Here is a 19,726-nt window from a genome sequence, read left to right on the forward strand (position 1 = left end):
GCATAGGTTTAGAGTGAGAGGGGAAAGATATAAAAGAGACCTAAGGGGCATCTCTCTCATGCAGAGGGTGGTATGTGTATGGAATGAGCTGCCAGAGGAAGTGGTGGAGGCTGGTACAATTGCAACATTTAAGAGGCATCTGGATGGGTATATGAATAGGAAGGGTTTGGAGGGATATGGGCCAAGTGCTGGCAAATGGGACTGGATCAAGTTAACAAATCTGGTTGGCATGGATGAGTTTGACTGAAGGGTCTGTTTCCACGCTGTACATCTCTATGACTCTGAGAGTTTCAAAGACTCACTCTCTTCTGAAATAAAAATTCTCCTTGTCTCGACTTGTATGAGTGGCTCCTGATTTTTAAACATCCTCTCTGCATATCAAGACCCCTGATGATCTTGTGTTTTAATCAACATCTTACCCTTTGAGACTCCAATGGATATGAGACTTGACTGTTCAGTATTTCCTTAAGACAACCCATCCATTCCAGGCAATAGTCTTGGAAACCTTTTGGGCCAATTCCAATATACTTATTAGATTAGATTACTTACAGTGTGGAAACAGGCCCTTCGGCCCAACAAGTCCACACCGACCCGCCGAAGCGCAACCCACCCATACCCCTACATTTACCCCTTACCTAACACTACAGGCAATTTAGCATGGCCAATTCACCTGACCCGCACATCTTTGGACTGTGGGAGGAAACCGGAGCACCCGGAGGAAACCCAAGCAGACACAGGGAGAACGAGCAAACTCCATACAATCAGTCGCCTGAGGCGGGAATTGAACCCGGGTCTCTGGCGCTGTTATATCCACCCTTAAATAAGATGAACAATATAGTTCAAGGATGCCCTTATAACTGAGGCATATGCACCCTAATTTTGCACTCAATTCCCCTTGCAATAAATGTTAACGATTGCTAGCTTTCCTTATTATTTGCTATACTCACATTAAGTTTTCACGATTTGTGCAAGGACATCCAGATTCTTTTGCATCTTAGACCATTGCAATGGCCTATTGGTTAGATAAAATGTTAAATAAAAATAAGGCCTACCCCTTATTTTTAAACTACGACCTCTGCTTCGGGACTCATCCATCAACAGAAACATGCTTCCTGCCTCCAGAGTGTCCAATCCATTAATAATTTTATATGCCTCAATCAGATCCCCTCTCATCCTTCTAAACTCAAGTGTAAACAAGCCCAGTCACTCCAATCTTTCAACATATGATTGTCCCGCCATTCTGAGAATTGATCTCGTGAACCTACGCTGCACTCCCTCAGTAGCCAAAATGTCTTTCCTTAAATTTGGAGACCAAAAACTGCACACAATACTCCAGTGCAGCCTCAACAGGGCCCTGTACAGCTGCAGAAGGACCACTTTGCTCTTATACTCAATTCCTCTTGTTATGGAGGCCAGCATGCCATTTCTTTACCACCTGCTGTACCTGCATGCTTGCTTTCATTGACTGATGTACAAGAACACCCAGATTTCACATTTTCCCATCTCATCATCCATTCGCCACATCACTTAACCTATCAATATGGTCTTTAGCCTTGCACCCTCTTCACCAGTTTTAGTTTCCCACTTTCTGCCTCCCAACCTAGTTGACTAAATGAGCTACACTTGCTTCCTTCCAATCTAATGGGACCCTCTCCAAATCAAGAGTTTTGAGACATTAAAGCCACTATAACAACCGCCTCACCAGCTACATCTCTACAGACCGGAGGGTGTAGTCAATCAGGAGCCTGGCATTGTTACTGTGCAACTATAAAGGCCTATGTGCCAAGTCTCTCAAGTAACACTCACTCAAGCCTCCTTGCTGCATGACTGCCAGCAGCCAATTCAACCACAATGCATCTTCATTTTGTGAGCTACAGGTTAACTTCAGGGGTTTCTGACCACTCCATATTGTTTTCCCTTCCATCCAAATAGGGTTAGTGCTGGCTATAGCTGAAGGGTTTGAATTGATGGAATGGGATGATAATAACATGTAGACTTCATTCAAATCTGGTTTAGTAAGCAACATGACATTCAGTGTCCATTTGCCCAGTGACAAATTCTATGTTGGATGTTGCTATACACAAAGTGGTGGCAAATGTGGCCTACATTAAATTTTTTTTAGAAAAGAACATTCTTTGGTTTTAAATACTTAGAATCACTTGAATACTTGAGGCCATAGAAGCTGTATTTTATTTTAAAAAATATTTCAAACTGAACCATTGTGGAAGAGCGGGTAAAATAACCAAGTGTTTAACAATACATTTATTTCATGGGAAAATTAAACAAGGTAAAAACCACAAAGTTGCTTTATACAGTCAACAGCAAGGCTTTTAAAAAGAGTATCAATAAAGTCAAATAATCTTGCAACCAAAATACCGAAGTACAAAATGGCAAAATTTTAAATTGAGATTCAAACAAATTAGACCCACTGACTTTTTTGAAAAACCAAAAATGTGAGGATTATTATAAATGAAAGAATAAACGACTCAAAATGAATTTTGAAACTGCTGTATAAAATATTTAACAAGATGAAGAGAATTTGGATGGAGAGAATTTCACAGAATCTATAATGCTGCTTGAGTGCTATTTAAAGTAGAGCAGAAGACCAATATACTCCTTTCTGGGATTGTGACTCATCCCCCTTATTTTTCCTCCCAAGTTAGCCCGACATTGCAGAAAATGCACCCCATTTTTCTTGGTTTAGAAAAAAAAGCACAGCTTCCTTCCCCCACCCAACACATGCATGAGGAAAGAGAATTAACCACTCACGCAATTTGTAACCTGAGAGAAATTCTCCATGGGGTTAAAAATTTTGGATCCACTGTTTTAAAATAAAAATTAGCTGCTTGCAGGGTCTCAGTCCTTCAGTAAACAGTGGCATAAACAATATAAAGGCTGACCCCGGGATAAAGGAACAGAGGTTCAGCTTGTCCATCAATTAGGTCATGCATGACCTGTATCTATAGCTTAAACCATCAACCTGACTTCATTCTGGAGTCTTTAAAAATACCCTTACCCCCAAAACACAAATCTAAAATTTAACTTGAGACTAAAGCTTGGTTTACTTCATGGAAGGAGTTCCAGACTGCCACAGTCCTTTGGAGCTTTCAGTACTCCAACCTTTAAATATTAAATACATTTCAAGGTATTGTTAGCTCCTCTGTGCATCATGGTTATGTGTAAATATGGTAGTTACCAGTTGCAATGAGAATTGATGTAAAACAACAATAAGGAAAGAACAACATCAGTAAGTTTGGGAAGGAGTAAATCTTCTGATTCAATGACATTTGCTTCTTGTCCTGGCATTCATGAGGTGTTCTTCCATCTCAGTATTGACATTACCGCATGTATCGTATAAAGTAAGGTGGCCACAAATGCAAAGACCTGAAATAGTGAGAGACAAGTGTTTACTATAAAAAGTTATTAACTTGCAAATTAGATCAAAATTCACACTTCAAATGGCACGAACTATGTTCCATTCTTCATCTCCACATCATGGAGTATTCTGAATATAGCTCACTACTTAAGAATAGAGACAAATAGTTTACCCAATAAGCTGCCAAGCTTCAGATCATGCTGATGCCAGCTTGAATTCTGGCTCCCTTAGCTGATTTTCTTTTTAAAACTATGAAAAGGAACAAGAGTAGATCCCTTGCCAAGTCAGATCTGCACTACCATTTGATAATACCTTCCTGACAATCTTTAATTCACTTTGTAAACAAAACGTTACACCTGCCTTAAAAAGTTTCCACACCCACTGTCTTTTGCAGCAGGGAATTTGAAGGAATCTCAGCCCTTGGATAGAAAGAAAAGTGACATCCTCAACTATTGTGGGTGGGCATCCCCTTACTTTACAGAGTGGCTGCTTTTGGATTCTCTCAGGAAGAAATATTCAACATCAACTGGTCAAATCCCCTCATGATTGCATACATTTCAATTCAGCCATCTGTCACCAAGCTCCAGAGGATACAGTCCAACCCAATCTTTAAGTCAATCCTCTTGTTACAGGCATTAGTCTAGTAAGCCAATGACCTGCTTCTAAAACATTACCATTTCAATTCCCCATATGATTAAGTATAACGTCCAATTAACTTTCTTGATTACTCAATGTATTGGTAACTGTGTACTAGAATGGCAGTCAGTCAATCTACTCAAAAACCTCAGGCGATGTCTGCGTGGAGTTTGCACATTCTGCACGTGTCTGCGTGGGTTTCCTCAGGGTCCTGCAGTTTCCTCCCACTATCCAAAGATGTGCAGGTTGGGTGAACTGGCCAAGCTAAATTGCCCCATAGTGTCAGGTGCATTAGTTAGAGGGAAATGGGTCTGGGTGGGTTACTATTCAGACAGTTGGAGGGGCCGAATGGCCTGTTTCCACACTGTAGGGAATCTAACCTAAAGGAGAGGTGGGCTCAGTTAATGTTCGCTGCCCTCTCACTTGGGGCCATTGCTAATGGCAAAAAAAAAGATTAGGGCAATTGTTTTCACCTCTGACTGAGTAAGCCAGTATTCTGCACAAAACACCTTTCACTCGATGTATTGGCAACAATGTGCTCAAATGGCAGTAAAGGTTCTGCAATTGCATCCACTCAAAAACAAAATAGATATAGCTCATCCAGGGTCCCAAATTTTAGCCATCATTATCCCAAATGGTGCCAGACATGTAGTGTGGAATCTGTGACCTGTTGCCCCCTCTCATCGAACTGCCAGGTTCCCAATGGGAGTTGACTGAATGCAGATGAACAGAAATAGCTACCTATCTGATACTGGTAGGTAGCCAAAAAACAAAGAGGCAGAGGGAAAGATTTAGTGTCAATATTCCAGGCTTTGGAGTAGTTTCCTGGTAGGTGCAAGAGCCCAGGCTGCCAGCAGGCAAGGTTGTGATGGAGCCAAAACAGATCAGCGAGAGGAGGTTTCCCCTCCGCTCTGAACATTGGCACAAACAGAGACACACACCTCAGACTTTCCTTTCTACCAGAGCAGATCCCCATCACCTCCAGGATTTTGGACTGTTAGCTCAGCCTCCAATTACAGGAGACCATCATCCTTCCTTGGTAGTCTTTTAAAATCAAACCAATTGTGGAACATTAGTCTCAATAGAAGGCTATTTGCAATGGCAGTAAAGGTTGTACCCATAACTTGCAGCATCACAGACTCCCAGGCAAGTGTCCCCAATAATCAATCCGAATAAGCAAGTCTTTCAACTGAATCAGCAGGGGAAAAAAACAACAAACTGCAAAAGAAAGGCACTGAAAATAGTTCAGTCCTCAGGCGAGAGGGTGCTACCCATCCTTGAACAAATCAGCCACAAAGCAGACAACGGATAGATCACTTTCCTGTGCGGAGTTTGCCCATTCAGTTATCGAAACAATTGAACTGCGACATTGGTTTCAGCCCTGGTCTAGAGAAACAGAGAGAAAAAAACAAACACCAGCCTAGAGAGATTCCAAGTGAATGAGTGGAACCCAAGCTCAAAAATAAAACAGAACTAGGCAACTTTGGAATAGTGCCCTAATGAAAGTTAGCGCTTTAAGAGTGATGGCAAGAACATTGTGTACAGCAGATTTTTGCTATCAAAACTTAGTTTGCTTAAATTGAGGGGTGGGGGGGGGGTCATGGTGATAATCACTGGACTTGTAATCAGGGCTAATGTTCACGGGTTGGATCCCACCATGGCAGAAAGTGCTACTTGAATTGAGTACAAAAACCTGAAGCAAAGCACTTGCCCATTGCTGGCTGTTTGACCAATGCTGACCATCACAAAAACCCCCACCTGGTTCACAAAAAGTCAGTCATTCTGATCTGGCGAAAACATGACTCCAGACAAACAGCAGTGTGGCTAACCCATTATCACCAACTGTCCAGAGAGTGGTTAAGTGCTGGCAATAACGCCCAAATCCCTGGAGTGATTTTTTTAAAAATCCTCTTAACTCTAGCATTTAGGATCTAAAGCCAAGTAACAAAATAAGCAATCTGTTACTTGAATAGTTCACATTTGTAACAGAAAGGAATCATTAACCTTATCATAAGGCTTCTCCATGCCATATTTAAGACTGGTGCCACAAAGTGGGTTGTGAATAGAATAAATCGTGCCTTGAATATCACATGGTTGGCTCATGATCTTTAATAGATAAACTATTTGCAAGTTTATTTTATTCCTTCTTGGGGATATGGGTTTCACTGGAAAAGTCAGCATTTATTACCCCAGTGAACAGCCTCTCTCTGTACAATCCATCAACTGTACAACTGGGGAGAGCTTAACCTCCCAGACAATTAGAACAGCAATATCGTCCGAAGTCAGGATGATATAGGTCTTAGAGGGGAAAAGATGGTGGTGTTCTCATGTGCCTTTTGTCCAAAAACAGAACTGATCGTGCAGGAAATGAAGCAAAAACAAATTGCTGTAAAATCTCAGCAGGTCAGACAGCATCTGTGGAGAGAAAGCAGGCAATGTTTCAGGGCTTTTGCCCAAAACATCGATTTTCCTGCTCCTCGGATGCTGCCTGACCAGCTGTGCTTTTCCTGCACCACTATAATCGAGACAATGTTTCAGGTATGGTGACCCATCTTCTGAAGATTTATACTTGACCCAAAACACAGGCTGCTTTTGGTCTAGAGGTGCTTCTAGACTTGCTGAATATCTCCAGCTATTTTTGGCTTTAGAGCCCTTTGCCCTTGTACTTTTATGTGGATCATGGGTTTCACAGATGCCACTGCAGTACACACAGCCAGTGTGGTGAAGGGAGCGAGTGTTTGATGATGTGGTGACATCAAGAGAGCTGCCCTAGATGCTATCAAGTGTCAGAGCTGAACTCATCTAAAGCAAGCAGAGCTTACTCCTTCACATTTTTGAAGTATCCTTCATCTACAAAAAAAGGCAGAGGTTTACAGAAGAATCAAGAGATGAGTTATTCACCACTGAATTCCAAACCTTTGTGGTTTATTCAGTCCGGTTTGTTCAATTCTGATCCACCAGTATGTTGGTGAGGATTTAGTGATGGAACTGTGACTGAACATGGTGATGACATTGTTTAAGATAATCATTGACTGGCAAGTAGCATTCGTGCTGGATATCAGCTCTAGTCAGAACATTCATGTCTTGCTGTATGCAAACTACTGCAATAGAATGGACTACTGTGCAATCACCAATGAACATCCCCACACATCTGATCTCAAAAAGGCAAGGATGACTGATGATGCAACTTAAGGGTAGGCGATGGCCTGGTGGCATTAGCATTAGACCAGTCATCCAGAGACCTCGGAACATTCTGGGAACCTGGCCTTGAATCCTACCACAGATGGTGGAATTTGAATTCAATAATAATCTGGAAATAAAGAATCTAATGACCATGAAACCATTGCCAATTGTCAGAAAAAAACCCATCTGGTTCATTGGTGTCCTTTAGGGAAGGAAGTCTGTTGTCCCCACCTGGTCTGGCCTCCAAGGGACTCCAAACCAACAGCAATGTGCTTGACTGCTTTCTGGCCATTAAAGGATTGGCAATAAATGCTGGCCTGGCCAGTGATATCAAAATCCCCAGAATGAATAAAACAAATGTGTTTTTTGCTGGGGTGGCACAATGGCTCAGTGGTTAGCACTGCTGCCTCACAGCGCCAGGGACCTGAGTTCGATTCCTGCCTCAGACAACTGTCTGTGTGGGCTACCTCTGGGTTTTCTGGTTTTGTCCCACACTCCAAAGATGTGCAGGTTAGGGGAATAGGGCATACTAAAATTGCCCATAGTGGTAGATGCATTAGTCAGGTGTAAGTATAGGGCCGGGGAATGGGTCTAGGCAGGTTGCTCTTCGGAGGGTCGGTGTGGACTTGTTGGGCCAAAGGGCCTGTTTCCACACTGTGGGGATTCTAATCAAAAAGCTGAAAATAGTTGCCAAGATAGTCTGGAACACTATACTGAGGAACTGGGAGTGTGTTGCAGAGATAGTGTCACGCTCTCTGGGTTAGGAGCCCTGATTTCAAGTTCCACCTGCCCCAGAGGTATGTAATAATGCATCCTCGATTGGGTTGATTAGAAAACCGCTGCCCTGAGGAGCTCTTGTAGCCGTGAGCTGGAGTTGAGATTATTGGCCTATTTGTAACCCAAAACATCATCCTCCTTCATGCCAGAAGAAACTCCAGGCAGTGGAGCTTCTCTCAGCTCTGCTAGGGCTCCTTTTGGCCCAGTTTCTCTCTGTGGATGCTGCAAGATTCCGGGTATTTCCAGATGTTTAAAAATCTGTGAAGTGTCATCTTTGATGTCCAGGGTAGTCACTGAACCAGATTGAGTGAGGCTGAAGCATGATCTGCAGTCAAAGCAGTCATGGCAGGATCAAACTGAGCATTGATGAGGTGGCTATTGATGAAGAAATACTGAGAGATAGTGCTGTCAATGAGTCCTTCCATCACTTTACTTTGTTCATAGCTTGCTGCAGCTGATAAACGAAGGGGAGCATTAGACTGGCTAGACTGTACTTGGCGACATTTTTGACCAGGATGTACCCACGCAATTTTTCCACAATTCCCCTAACCTCTACCTGCAGAGAGTTTCAGAGAACATCTCCAGCCAACTGCATTAACAAACCCCATACCCCCATGGCCAAACACTTCAACTCCCCCTCCCACTCCGCCAAGGACACGCAGAACCTGGGCTTCATCCATCGCCACCCCCTTACCACCCGACGCCTGGAAAAAGAACGTCTCATCTTCCGCCTCGGGACTCTCCAACCCTATAGCATCAATGTGGATTTCACCGGTTTCCTCATTTCCTCTTCCCTACCTTATCCCAGTTCAAACCTTCCAGCTCAGCACCGCCCCATGACCTGCCTCACTGTCCATCTTTCTTCCGACCTATCTGCTCCAGCCTCCCCTCTGACCTATCACCTTTAACCCCACCTCCATCCACATATTGCACTCAGCTACATTCCCCCACAGCTCCTCCCAATCCTATTTATCTCTCCATCCCCAAGGCACCCAACCACATTTCCGATGAAGGACCTTTGCCCGAAATGTTGATTCTCCTGCTCCTCAGATGCTGCCCGATCTGCTGTGTTTTTCCAGCACCACACTCTTGACAATTTCTAGCCAAGCTGTTCCAGTACAACTAGTGGCTAGTTCCAAGACAAACCTTGTAACACTTCATCATGGACCCTGTGCCCCAAGTCATTTCAACATGGAATTATACAAACTGGATGAAACATGACAAGTTATGTTGGGGTGCCTCCCCACTTCCCTTAAGATGAAGTCAAGATGGATCATCCCTGCTGCAGTTCTGCCAATGGACAGTGCAAGTGCTAAACTTTGTCTTTCACACTCAAGTGCAGAGATCCACTACCATTGAGACTGGACACGCTCACGGAATTCCTGTCAGTTCTTATTCATCTGCCATTTAGAACTGGATTTGGCACCGCTGCCCAGCCTTGGTCTGATCTACTGGTTACAGGATTGCTAAGCTGTCCATAGTATGCCCTTGCTGTTTTATGGCTTCTCCAAGTTGCCACCTCAGAGTTTCAGACACCCTACTCCTGCGTTGTTCTCATTAAACCATCTTGTTCATTATTATTATTTTGCTGTTTGGCACTACTAATTCTATGGATGAAAAAAGTCTATTTTGATTACTCATTAAGCAGGTGTGCAGCATAAAACAAAACTGCACAACAAAACAGTGACTTACCGAAGCAGCAATGTTGATTTTGTGCACTTGATTCAGAAGGAAAAAACGAAATCTTGTGTCGCTAGCCTCCAGAACAGCACAACTTAAATAAAACACTGCAGCAATGAAATGGTAGAAGACATCCTAAAACAAGAGGAAGCACAAAATGAGAAACTAATTCACAGTCATTTTGTAATGTACACTTCAATGCAGTCGGCTCCCACTCCAAGTCTGTCCTTAAAAAGATTCTGTTCGCTGATGTACTGCCTATTTGACAGCTAGTGAGGATCTACTCGGGACCCTGCAATGGCTGGCTCAAGTATAAGGTTATCACCCATAGTTATAATCCAGTAATTCTACTCAATGCATACCCAGAGACAGGGAGTCAAAAAAAAAACAAAGCTTCTTTGAATAGTTCCACGTGAACAATGGCAACTTGACGAGGTACCAGGGAAGCATCTATCCCCAGAACAAGTGTAACCCAGGGAGAAAACTAAACAAGGGGATCAATATAATTTCACTGCTTTGAACTCATTTATACAATTGGGCCAAATTACCACCACCCGCCTCCCTGCCCACCACCTACACCCCTCCCCCCCTCCCCTCCCCCACCCCCCGGCCATTTAATTCTACATTTGAGCTGTCCTTAGATATTCCCTAACTCCAAATAGATTCAAGACAATTAATTGGTATCTATTTTTATTCAGAAAACCCTCTTCTCCAAAAAAAAAGCTTGTGTTTATTTTATACATAAAATCTGAGCAGTTATTTTTGGGTAGCATTTAGCTTAACACTACATGGCACTTAACAAATTTTATGTCACAGTCCAATATTTCTTTCATTAAACAAAAATCAGCTACGTTCCTCCACACTTTACACTTACAAGACCTGATCATGTCTCCTTTTATATATTAAAAAAGCATCACATTGCCAGTCCCACCATTGTGGCCAGAAACAATTATCCCTTACTGACACTAGGAATGAGTTCGCTCACACATCCTCCATAGTCCTGGGGGTTTTCCCCAGTAAATATTTGATGGTCAGAAGACATTTCCAGTTGGTTAACCTTGTAGGTTAGAGCATAACAGCAAACTTGTATTGGTCATAATAATGGAAAGATGGTAGAAAGGCCAGAGACATACCACTGCCATCCAAGCAGTTGAACTGTTCTGAACTCCAGCTGTGTAGAGGATGAGCAGCAACGTAGTGATCACAAAGCAGAAAACTGAAACAAACATCACCCAGCCTTGGTCCGGTGGAAATGCAACGCGAGCAGAAGCCACAAGAATCCAAACCAGGCCACCAAAAACCTAAAAGACAAAACACAAACAAATCTAATTAGCCACAGAATCTAACCCAGCCCAAGTGTCATTGCACTTCAAGAATGACTTGGTCATGATTATGGCTTGGACACAAGCCACTTTCAGGCTGCTCAGACGTTCAATAACATTAACGTCATCCATCACCACATGGACTTTTTGGTTCAGTGTTTATCACCTTCAGAACATTAAAACCAGAGGACCAGGCCAAACACTGGCAAAGTAATGAATCCACAAGTAAAAAGCAGAAACAAAATGGTGAGAAAATGTTAAAGTTCTAGAAAGGGAGGCAATGGCAGCAAATAATTTTACTTAAAATGGTCTAAAGATTTGCAACACCATTCAGGAATAATTTAAGACAATGAACATAGGAAGGCTTAGGAGGAAGAAATTACTCTGGATGTATGACTTTGAAAGCGTTTCACAATTGAATTTGCTCTAGATACATTGAAATCCATGATTAATTATCACCAACAACATGCAACCACCAAATGGCTCCTTTGCTAATCCTATAGCATAGAACATAGAACATTACAGTGCAGTACAGGCCCTTCGGCCCTCGATGTTGCGCCACCCTGTCTTACTAATCTGAAGCCCATCCATCTACACTATTCCATTTACATCCATATGCCTGTCCAATGAAGACTTAAAATGAACTTAAACTTGATGAATCTACTACCATTGTAGGTAATGCATTCCATATCCGTACTACTCTCTGAGTAAAGGGAAGCTCGATCAGTTGGCTTCCTTCTTGAGCTAGAAATAGATCCCTGCTGGAAAAATGCACACTGTGGATGTCACCCAAAGATGTTTGGCCAAGGTGACTTAAAGTTAAACACTTATTATAAGGGCTTCATCCCAAAAAGGGCAAGGGAATAGGAAGACAACTGTCAACTATAGCACCCAAAGAAAAGTCACTAGGCTTTGAAAGGGGAGAAAAATGGAGGGAAAATGAAAATGGGGAGGGGTGGGTTCACTCACAGTTCAAATAGAAACCAACTCAGCCTTGACCTTAAACATCATTTCACTTCCAGCCCTGGCAGATATAAGAAATTACTTCAAATTCTACAGCTTTAATTCAACCTTTAATCTTAGTTTCAAACATTGGTCACAGCGGTAATCAACCACAATTTCTGGTTTAGTTTCTAATTTCAAACCCACCTCAGCTGCAGACAGATTTCCACCTTCAAGCTCAAGCCTCAACTGAAATTCAGTTTCACCCTCACAAATTCCAAATCGGAAATGGAGTCTCAACTTCCTCTTTAAAAGTGAGCTTTCTTGAGCAGTTTAATAGGCAAAAAAAAACAGGTTATTTACTATGGAGAGTTACAATGCTGTGGCATTCAGTGTTAGAGCTGGAGGCTGAATCCACATTAATATTCAGTCAATTGGGCAGGCATATATGAAGGAAAAGCATGAAGAGTAATTATAATAGCAGAATTCAGAAAGTATTTTGTCCAAGGTCATGCCTGTTATGACTAGAACTATTTGTTCATAAGGATCACGAGTACCAAATTAAGAGTGTTTGATAAGTGTCTCTTTTGCCTGTTCATTTTTCTTCCCCTTCCTAATGTTTCATGCTTCTATATTTGTCCCAATTGTTAAATAAATTGGTGAAACCAGCTTAGATGATATATCTCATTAGCTTTGATAAAATATTGAGAAAAAAACATTCAGAGTATCCCAAAGTTCTTCTAGCCATGAAATGTATTGCAGTGCAGTTACCATGGTTTCCGTCTTTTGGCCAAGATCAAGTTGCAATGTAGGACATGCAGTCAATAAACTCAAATAGCAACCAAGATCATTTTAAATGCTGTCGATTGTAGGATTAACAGAGGCCAAGGTGTTGGGGATAATTCCTCCACACTTTGGAAAGGTTCCCCATGGTAGGCTCATTCAGAAACTAAGAAGGCATGTGATACAAGAACATTTGACTGTCTGGACACAGAATTGGCTGGCCAATAGAAGACACAGGGTGGTAGTAGATGGAAAGTATTCAGTCTGGAGCTTGGTGACCAGTGGTGTTCTACAGGGATCTGTTCTGGGACCTCTACTGTTTGTAAGTAGAGTAAATTTATAAATTACTTGGATGAAGAAGTGGAAGGGTGGGTTAGTGAGTTTGCTGATGGCACGAAGGTTAGTGGAGCTGTGGAAGGTTGGTGTAGGTTGCAACAGGACATTGACAGGATGCAGAACTGGGCTGATAAGTGGAAGATGGAATTCAACCTGGAAAAAAGTGTGAATTGATTCATTTTGGAAGGTCAGGTTTGAATGCAGATTACAGGGTTAAAGGCAGGATTCTTGGTAGTGTGGAGGAACAGGTGCATCTTGGGGTCCATGTCCATAGATCCCTTAAAATTGCCACCCAGGTTGATAGAGTCGTTAAGGCATATGGTGTGTTGGCTTTCATTAGCAGGGGAATTAAGTTTAAGAGTTGTGAGGTAATGCTGCAGCTCTGCAGAGCTCTGGTTAGCCATACTTTGGAATATGGGAGAAAGTGAGCAGTGCAGATGCTGGAGATCAGAGTCGAAGTGCTGGAAAAGCACAGCCGGTCAGGTAGCATCCGAGGAACGGGAGAGTCAACATTGGAGCACACTTGGAATATTGTGTTCAGTTCTGGTTGTCTCATTATAGGAAGGATGTGGAAGCTTTAGAGAGAGTGCAGAGGAGATTTACCAGGATGCTGCCTGGACTGGAGGGCATGTCTTATGAAGAAAGGTTGAAGGAGCTAGGGCTTTTCTCATTGGAGTGAAGGAGGATGAGAGGTGACTTGGTAGATGATGAGAAGCATAGATAGAGTGGATAGCCAGAGACTTTTTCCCAAGACGGAAATGGCTATCACGAGGTAACATAATTTTAAGGTGATTGGAGGAAGGTTTAGAGGAGATGTCAGAGGTAGGTTCTTTACACAGAGTGGTGGGTGTATGGAATACACTGCCAGCAGTGGTAGTAAAGTCAGGTACATTAGGAACGTTTAAGCAACTCTTGGAGAGGCACATAGATAATAGCAAAATGAAGGGTATGTAGTTTAGTTTGATCTTAGAGTAGGATAAAAGGTTGGCACAACATTGAGGGCTGAATGGCCTGTACTGTGCTGTCTTGTACTGTTCTATGTTCTACGTACTTTAAATTGGACGTATACCCAAAGGAAACAGTCCTCTGACCGAGCAGAATTAATCTAATTTTTTTTTGTTTAAAATAAAATCACACAACACCAGGTTATAGTCCAACAGGTTTATTTGGAGGCACTAGCTTTCAGAGCGTTGCTTCACAACCACCTGATGAAGGAGCTTCAAAAGCTAGTGCTTCCAAATAAACCTGTTGGACTATAACCTGGTGTCGTGTGATTTTTAAACTTTGTCCACCCCAGTCCAACACCGGCACCTTCGCATCATAATTTTTTTGTGGGTATACAATCATCGGATATGTGAAACAGTCCATCTTCTGCAGCTACATTGGCACCACACACCCCCACCTTTTCCTCTGCTACATCGGCACTACCTCATGCTCCCACGAGGAGGTTGAACAGTTCATCCACTTTACTAACACCTTCCACACTGGCCTCAAATTTACCTGGACTGTCTCAGACTCCTCCCTCCCCTTCCTAGACCTCTCCATTTCTATCTCGGACGACCGACTTAACACGGACATTTATTATAAACCGACCGACTCCCACAGCTACCTAGATTACACCTCCTCCCAACCTGGCCCCTGTAAAAACGCCATCCCATATTCCCAATTCCTTCGTCTCCGCCGCATCTGCTCCCAGGAGGACCAGTTCCAATACCGAACAACCCAGATGGCCTCCTTCGAAGACTGCAATTTCCCCTCAGACATGGTTGACAATGCTATCCACTGCATCTCCTCCACTTCCCGCTCCTCTGCCCTTGAACCCCGCCCCTCCAATCGCCACCAGGACAGAACCCCACTGGTCCTCACCAACCTCCAGATACAGCGCATCATCCTTCTTTATTTCCGCCACCTCCAAACAGACCCCACCACCAAGGATATATTTCCCTCCCCTCCCCTATCAGTGTTCCGGAAAGATCACTCCCTCTGTAACTCCCTCATCAGGTCCACACCCCCCACCAACCCAACTTCCACTCCTGGCGCCATCCCCTACAACTGCGAGAAATGCAAAACTTGCGCCCACACCTCCCCCTCACTTCCCTCCAAGGCCCCAAGGGATCCTTCCATATCCATCAGAAATTCGCCTGCACCTCCACACACATCATTTACTGCATCTGCTGCACCCGATGTGGCCTCCTATACATTGGGGAGACAGACCGCCTACTTGTGGAACCTTTCAGAGACACCTCTGGGACACCCGCACCAACCAACCCAACTGCCCTGTGGCTGAACACTTTAACTCCCCCCTTCCAATCCGCCAAGGACATGCAGGTCCTTGGCCTCCTCCATCACCAGACCATGGCAACACGACGTCTAGAGGAAGAGCGCCTCATCTTCCGCCTAGGAACCCTCCAACCACAAGGGATGAATGCATATTTCTTCTCCCCCCACCTTTTCTCAGTCCCAACCCTTGGACTCAGCACCGCCTTCTTGATCTGCAATCTTCTTCCCGACATCTCCACCCCCAACCCCTCTCCGGCCTATTACCCTCACCTTAACCTCTTTCCACCTATCGCTTTCCCAATACCCCTCCCCCAAGTCCCTCCTCCCTACCTTTTATCTTAGCATGCTTGGCACACCCTCCTCATTCCTGAAGAAGGGCTTATGCCTGAAACGTTGATTCTCCTGCTCCTTTGATGCTGCCTGACCTGCTGTGCTTTTCCAGCAACACATTTTCAGCTCTGATCTCCAGCATCTGCAGTCCTCACTTTCTCCTAGTATACAATCGTCAGCATGGATGTGAAACCACAACCCCGCTCTGATGGGATTGTTAGCAGCTGGGCTGTGGTCAAATTCATTTAACTGTGTTCCAACATGATAAGCTAGTTGAAAAGGCAAAATACAGAATGCAAGAGAAACTCAGCTGGTCTGGCAACATCTGTACAGAAAGAAACAAGTTAACACTGAGTCCTGTGACTCAAAGAATTCTCTCCACAGATGCTGCAGCTTTCCCCAGTAAATTCGCACATTGGTTTTATCATCTGCAACATTTTGCTTTTATATATTAAACATGGTGATTGGTTTGCTCTTTTAACGCACTCCCACTATAAGAGATGAGACAAGAAGAAGCAATTCCTTCCACCTCCCAATGCTGCAGTCCTGAATTCCCACTGTGCTGGAGCTCTCTAGGCCAGGCCTCTGTCCCAGAGTCTTGACTGAACTAAACCGACAAGTTTTTCCAGTTGAGTGGGGGGAGGAACGTGGCAGACCATGACACCGTTCTCGGGCAAACTCGTTCCTACCAGAGCTGACTGGATAGAGACCTGCAACAAGAATTCTGGCTCAATTGTCCCTCCCTGACCCAAGGCTACAAAGGAATGGGGGCGGCGGGGGAAAGGCTGTTGTTATCAAGCTGTGATCTCACCACTATCCAGGGAGGGCAGAGCAAAGACCCTTCCACAGCTGCAAATACTGATACAGGTTTATGTTAAAAATATGCCGAGAATCTGGACTTCAGAGATTTAAATTTAAAGGGGGGGGTGTTCATGCGTAAGTGACAATTTAGCACTAATTAACGTGAATGGAGGGTCAGAATTTGGGGGGCGGGGTGGAAGATTGGAGTTGAGTTTAGGAGAAGTTTTATACAAAATATAAATGAGTAGTTTTTACATCACTCCCAAATGCAATGAAACGACGTGAATAGCAGAGCCAAGCCTGATATCACCTGATTTCTACAAGGATACAAAAATTACTCCAGTTCAACTATAAGTGGCCACAGTCAGATCAGACCCTCACAACCAAGGCTGGCAAAGTACAGAAATGGAGAAAACCAACATTGAGCTGAATCTTCACTTAAAATCAACTTCATGTTGTAATCCTGAGCCTATTTAATTGGTGCAGTAACCCTCCTGTGGGCTGTCTCCACTGTAGGATCGCATTTGTCTAAAGTTTAAATGCTTTCCACATCTGAACAACCCTAAATTTGCAATTTAAAACGCGTTCTCCCAAGGGACACACTGAGCTCAGTCAGTCCGGCTCTGAAGCACGCTTTGCAAATCGGTTTGAGGGAAAGACAATAGTCGATGCCCTGTACTGTCCCTGAATGGGGTCGCTCCCCCTCCCAGAGGGGCAGTATGACCCCACCAAGTGAATTCACCCAAACCCAGTGGTGCCTTCAACCAGTCCCGATGGAATTGGAGACAGTGTTTTGTAACAATAGGTTACAGCTATCAAAACTGAGACTTTTCAATCTTTTCACCAAGGGTGAAAGAATTACCAACATTTCTTCAATCAGGATTATTGATTTAATTATGAATGTGAACATTTTTAAAGTTGCTTTTTTCCTCAGATCCGTTTTGAAAAGCAATCTACCCCCACCCCATTTCCTGATCCTCTTACCCTCTCTCCCCCTTTTGCTCTAGATTCGTGAAACCTCCCCCCCTCCCCCTCCCTTAAAATTATCCTGGCTTCTTGTATTCCTTTCTACCTCTCTGTGTTTGTACACCCACATCACCTCATCCCCACCCCCCCCCCCCCCCCCCACCACCTTCAGTCCCCTTTTGACTGTATTCTGTCCTTCACATCACCCCATCTCCAATTCCCTATCACATGTTTTCTACAAGCATCCTAGAACATCAAGCATTTTGGAAAACACACACTTTTTCACAACATTAAAATAAGGCAACATTTCTCAATTACTTTCAGCAAGATAACAAAATAACGTTACTCACAAATTCACCCAACATCAGGATCTCTGGGAATGTTATACACACTTTCCCCCCAGAAGGTATGGGGCTAGTTGAAGTTGCTGGAGCCGACATGGTGTTATTTACAACAAACTGCACGTTTGTGAAAAGATTATTCTGACTGTCACAAACACAGTCAAAACTCTGAAGTTGATAGTCAACTGTGTATCAGGATTGATATACCAGAGCCAACTTGAGGGTGTGTCTCTCTTTCAATCAGTCATCCCCAAATTGTTTTGCATCATTGCACTAACCTCCGCCTCCCAGGTGAATGGAAGGGGGAGGGGAAGAGAGGGCTGTGCAAGATATTTGAGTGAAGCCTTGCTCACCTGCTTTTCCACTTACTCCTCTGTTCCTCACAGATGTCACCCTGCTGTGTGCAGGAAAAGTGGGTGACTTGAAGTTTTCTTCCATGTTAAATTGTGGACAGTGGCTTTCAAGTGAGAGGCATCGAGTCATAGACTCATAGAGTCATAGAGATGCACAGAGCAGAAACAGACCCTTCTGTCAATGCCGACCAGATATCCCAATCCAATCTAGTCCCACCGGCCCATATCCCTCCAAACCCTTCCTATTCATGTACCCACCCAGACGCCTTTTAAATGTTGTAATTGTGCCAGCCTCCACCACTTCACTGGCAGCCCATGCGATACATGCACCATCCTCTGTGTGAAAATGTTGCCCCTTACATCCCTTTTAAATCTTTTTAAGGAACACCCATATTGCTGCATAAAGAGAACCTATATTCAGAGCCTTAGAGATCCCTTCTATCACTACAAACGCTCTCAGTGCCCCACATCAGCACCTACTGTTCACCTCGTGACATCCCACATTGCTACACCATGAAAAATCACCCTTTCTATAGCATCCCAAATGTCCAGTTTGTGGAATGTTTCCTTCCCGAAATACACTGCAGACTTGGTGCTGGATGGCTTGGAAGACGCCTTTGTACTAGCGAGTGGGCTGTCCTGAGGATTTCCAGTGAGATCATTTCTACCGGGATTCAGCATTTGTGCAATTGTAACTGAATTACAAGAAAAGTCAAGGAGCAGATTAAGTTCCACCAATTGTCCTTCCCCAAAGAGTAATTCAATAGTCAGGGCGCCATTGAGCAAGCCATTGACAACTTGTTTCATGTGAGGTCACAAGTCAATGATCAGACTGAGTACCCTTTCCAGATGAGCACACTCATCAGAAAGAATGACATTCCAGTTGTCAAGAAACACAACAACAACTTTCATTCATATTGCACCTTTAGGAGTGAAGCGATTTCACAAGAGCTGCCATTCAATTAAAGCTAACCTGCCCCTCTTCAAGGGAGGTGCACTGTGTCTGGACTGAGAGTTCGGAGTGGTGAAACTACGCTGACAGCAGGAAATGAGGTAAACCTGTAACACAACAGGCAGTGGGGTTTCCAAACACTGCATTTGGAAGTGGGGGCTGCAAGGTTTCAATAAGGAAAACTGTACAGGGGGTTGCTGAGGGGATGCAGGAGTCCCATCCCCAGCACATGCTCAAAAGTTATTTATTTTCCTCAAAATATATCTTGAAAATTGTGATAAAAGTGTACAAATATCTGAATGTGAATGTTGTAGAATTTGGCACAAAAATTTAACTTATCTCTATACAGCATGTTCCACTGCAGTCATCTTAACATGTACAATATATACTCAACATCAGGTATACAAACCAAGAACACAGCATTTCAAATTGGAAACAACTAGAAATGTAATAGAAATAGATATGATACTTCTCTGAAACGCCTCAATACATTTACAAGCAAATGGCAAACTAAAACCATGGACACCAATGTTAAGAGTATAACTTCAAGAACAGGAAGTCCATCTCACATGGTAATAATGGTAAAGGGATGAATCTTCAAATAATATAATCTACCAACTTATCCCCCGGTCTCAGAATCAGCTCAGTTCATCGTTCCCCCATCACTC

At 43.5% G+C, this 19,726-nt stretch overlaps 1 protein-coding gene across 1 annotated transcript; it reads right to left on the minus strand.

The window, feature by feature from the left end:
- Positions 1-2,698: 2,698 nt before the first annotated feature.
- Positions 2,699-17,954, minus strand: LOC132836548 (myelin and lymphocyte protein-like). Its single transcript, XM_060855891.1, has 4 exons — positions 17,763-17,954; positions 10,786-10,953; positions 9,665-9,787; positions 2,699-3,384 (listed from the first exon to the last, which is right to left on the minus strand). Exons 1-4 carry the CDS (start codon positions 17,850-17,852, stop codon positions 3,307-3,309), a joined length of 459 nt encoding a protein of 152 aa, XP_060711874.1. The 5' UTR covers positions 17,853-17,954; the 3' UTR covers positions 2,699-3,306.
- Between the last annotated feature and the right edge of the window lie 1,772 nt (positions 17,955-19,726).

Source organism: Hemiscyllium ocellatum, chromosome 3 (genome assembly GCF_020745735.1).
Source record: "Hemiscyllium ocellatum isolate sHemOce1 chromosome 3, sHemOce1.pat.X.cur, whole genome shotgun sequence".
NCBI lineage: Eukaryota > Metazoa > Chordata > Chondrichthyes > Orectolobiformes > Hemiscylliidae > Hemiscyllium > Hemiscyllium ocellatum.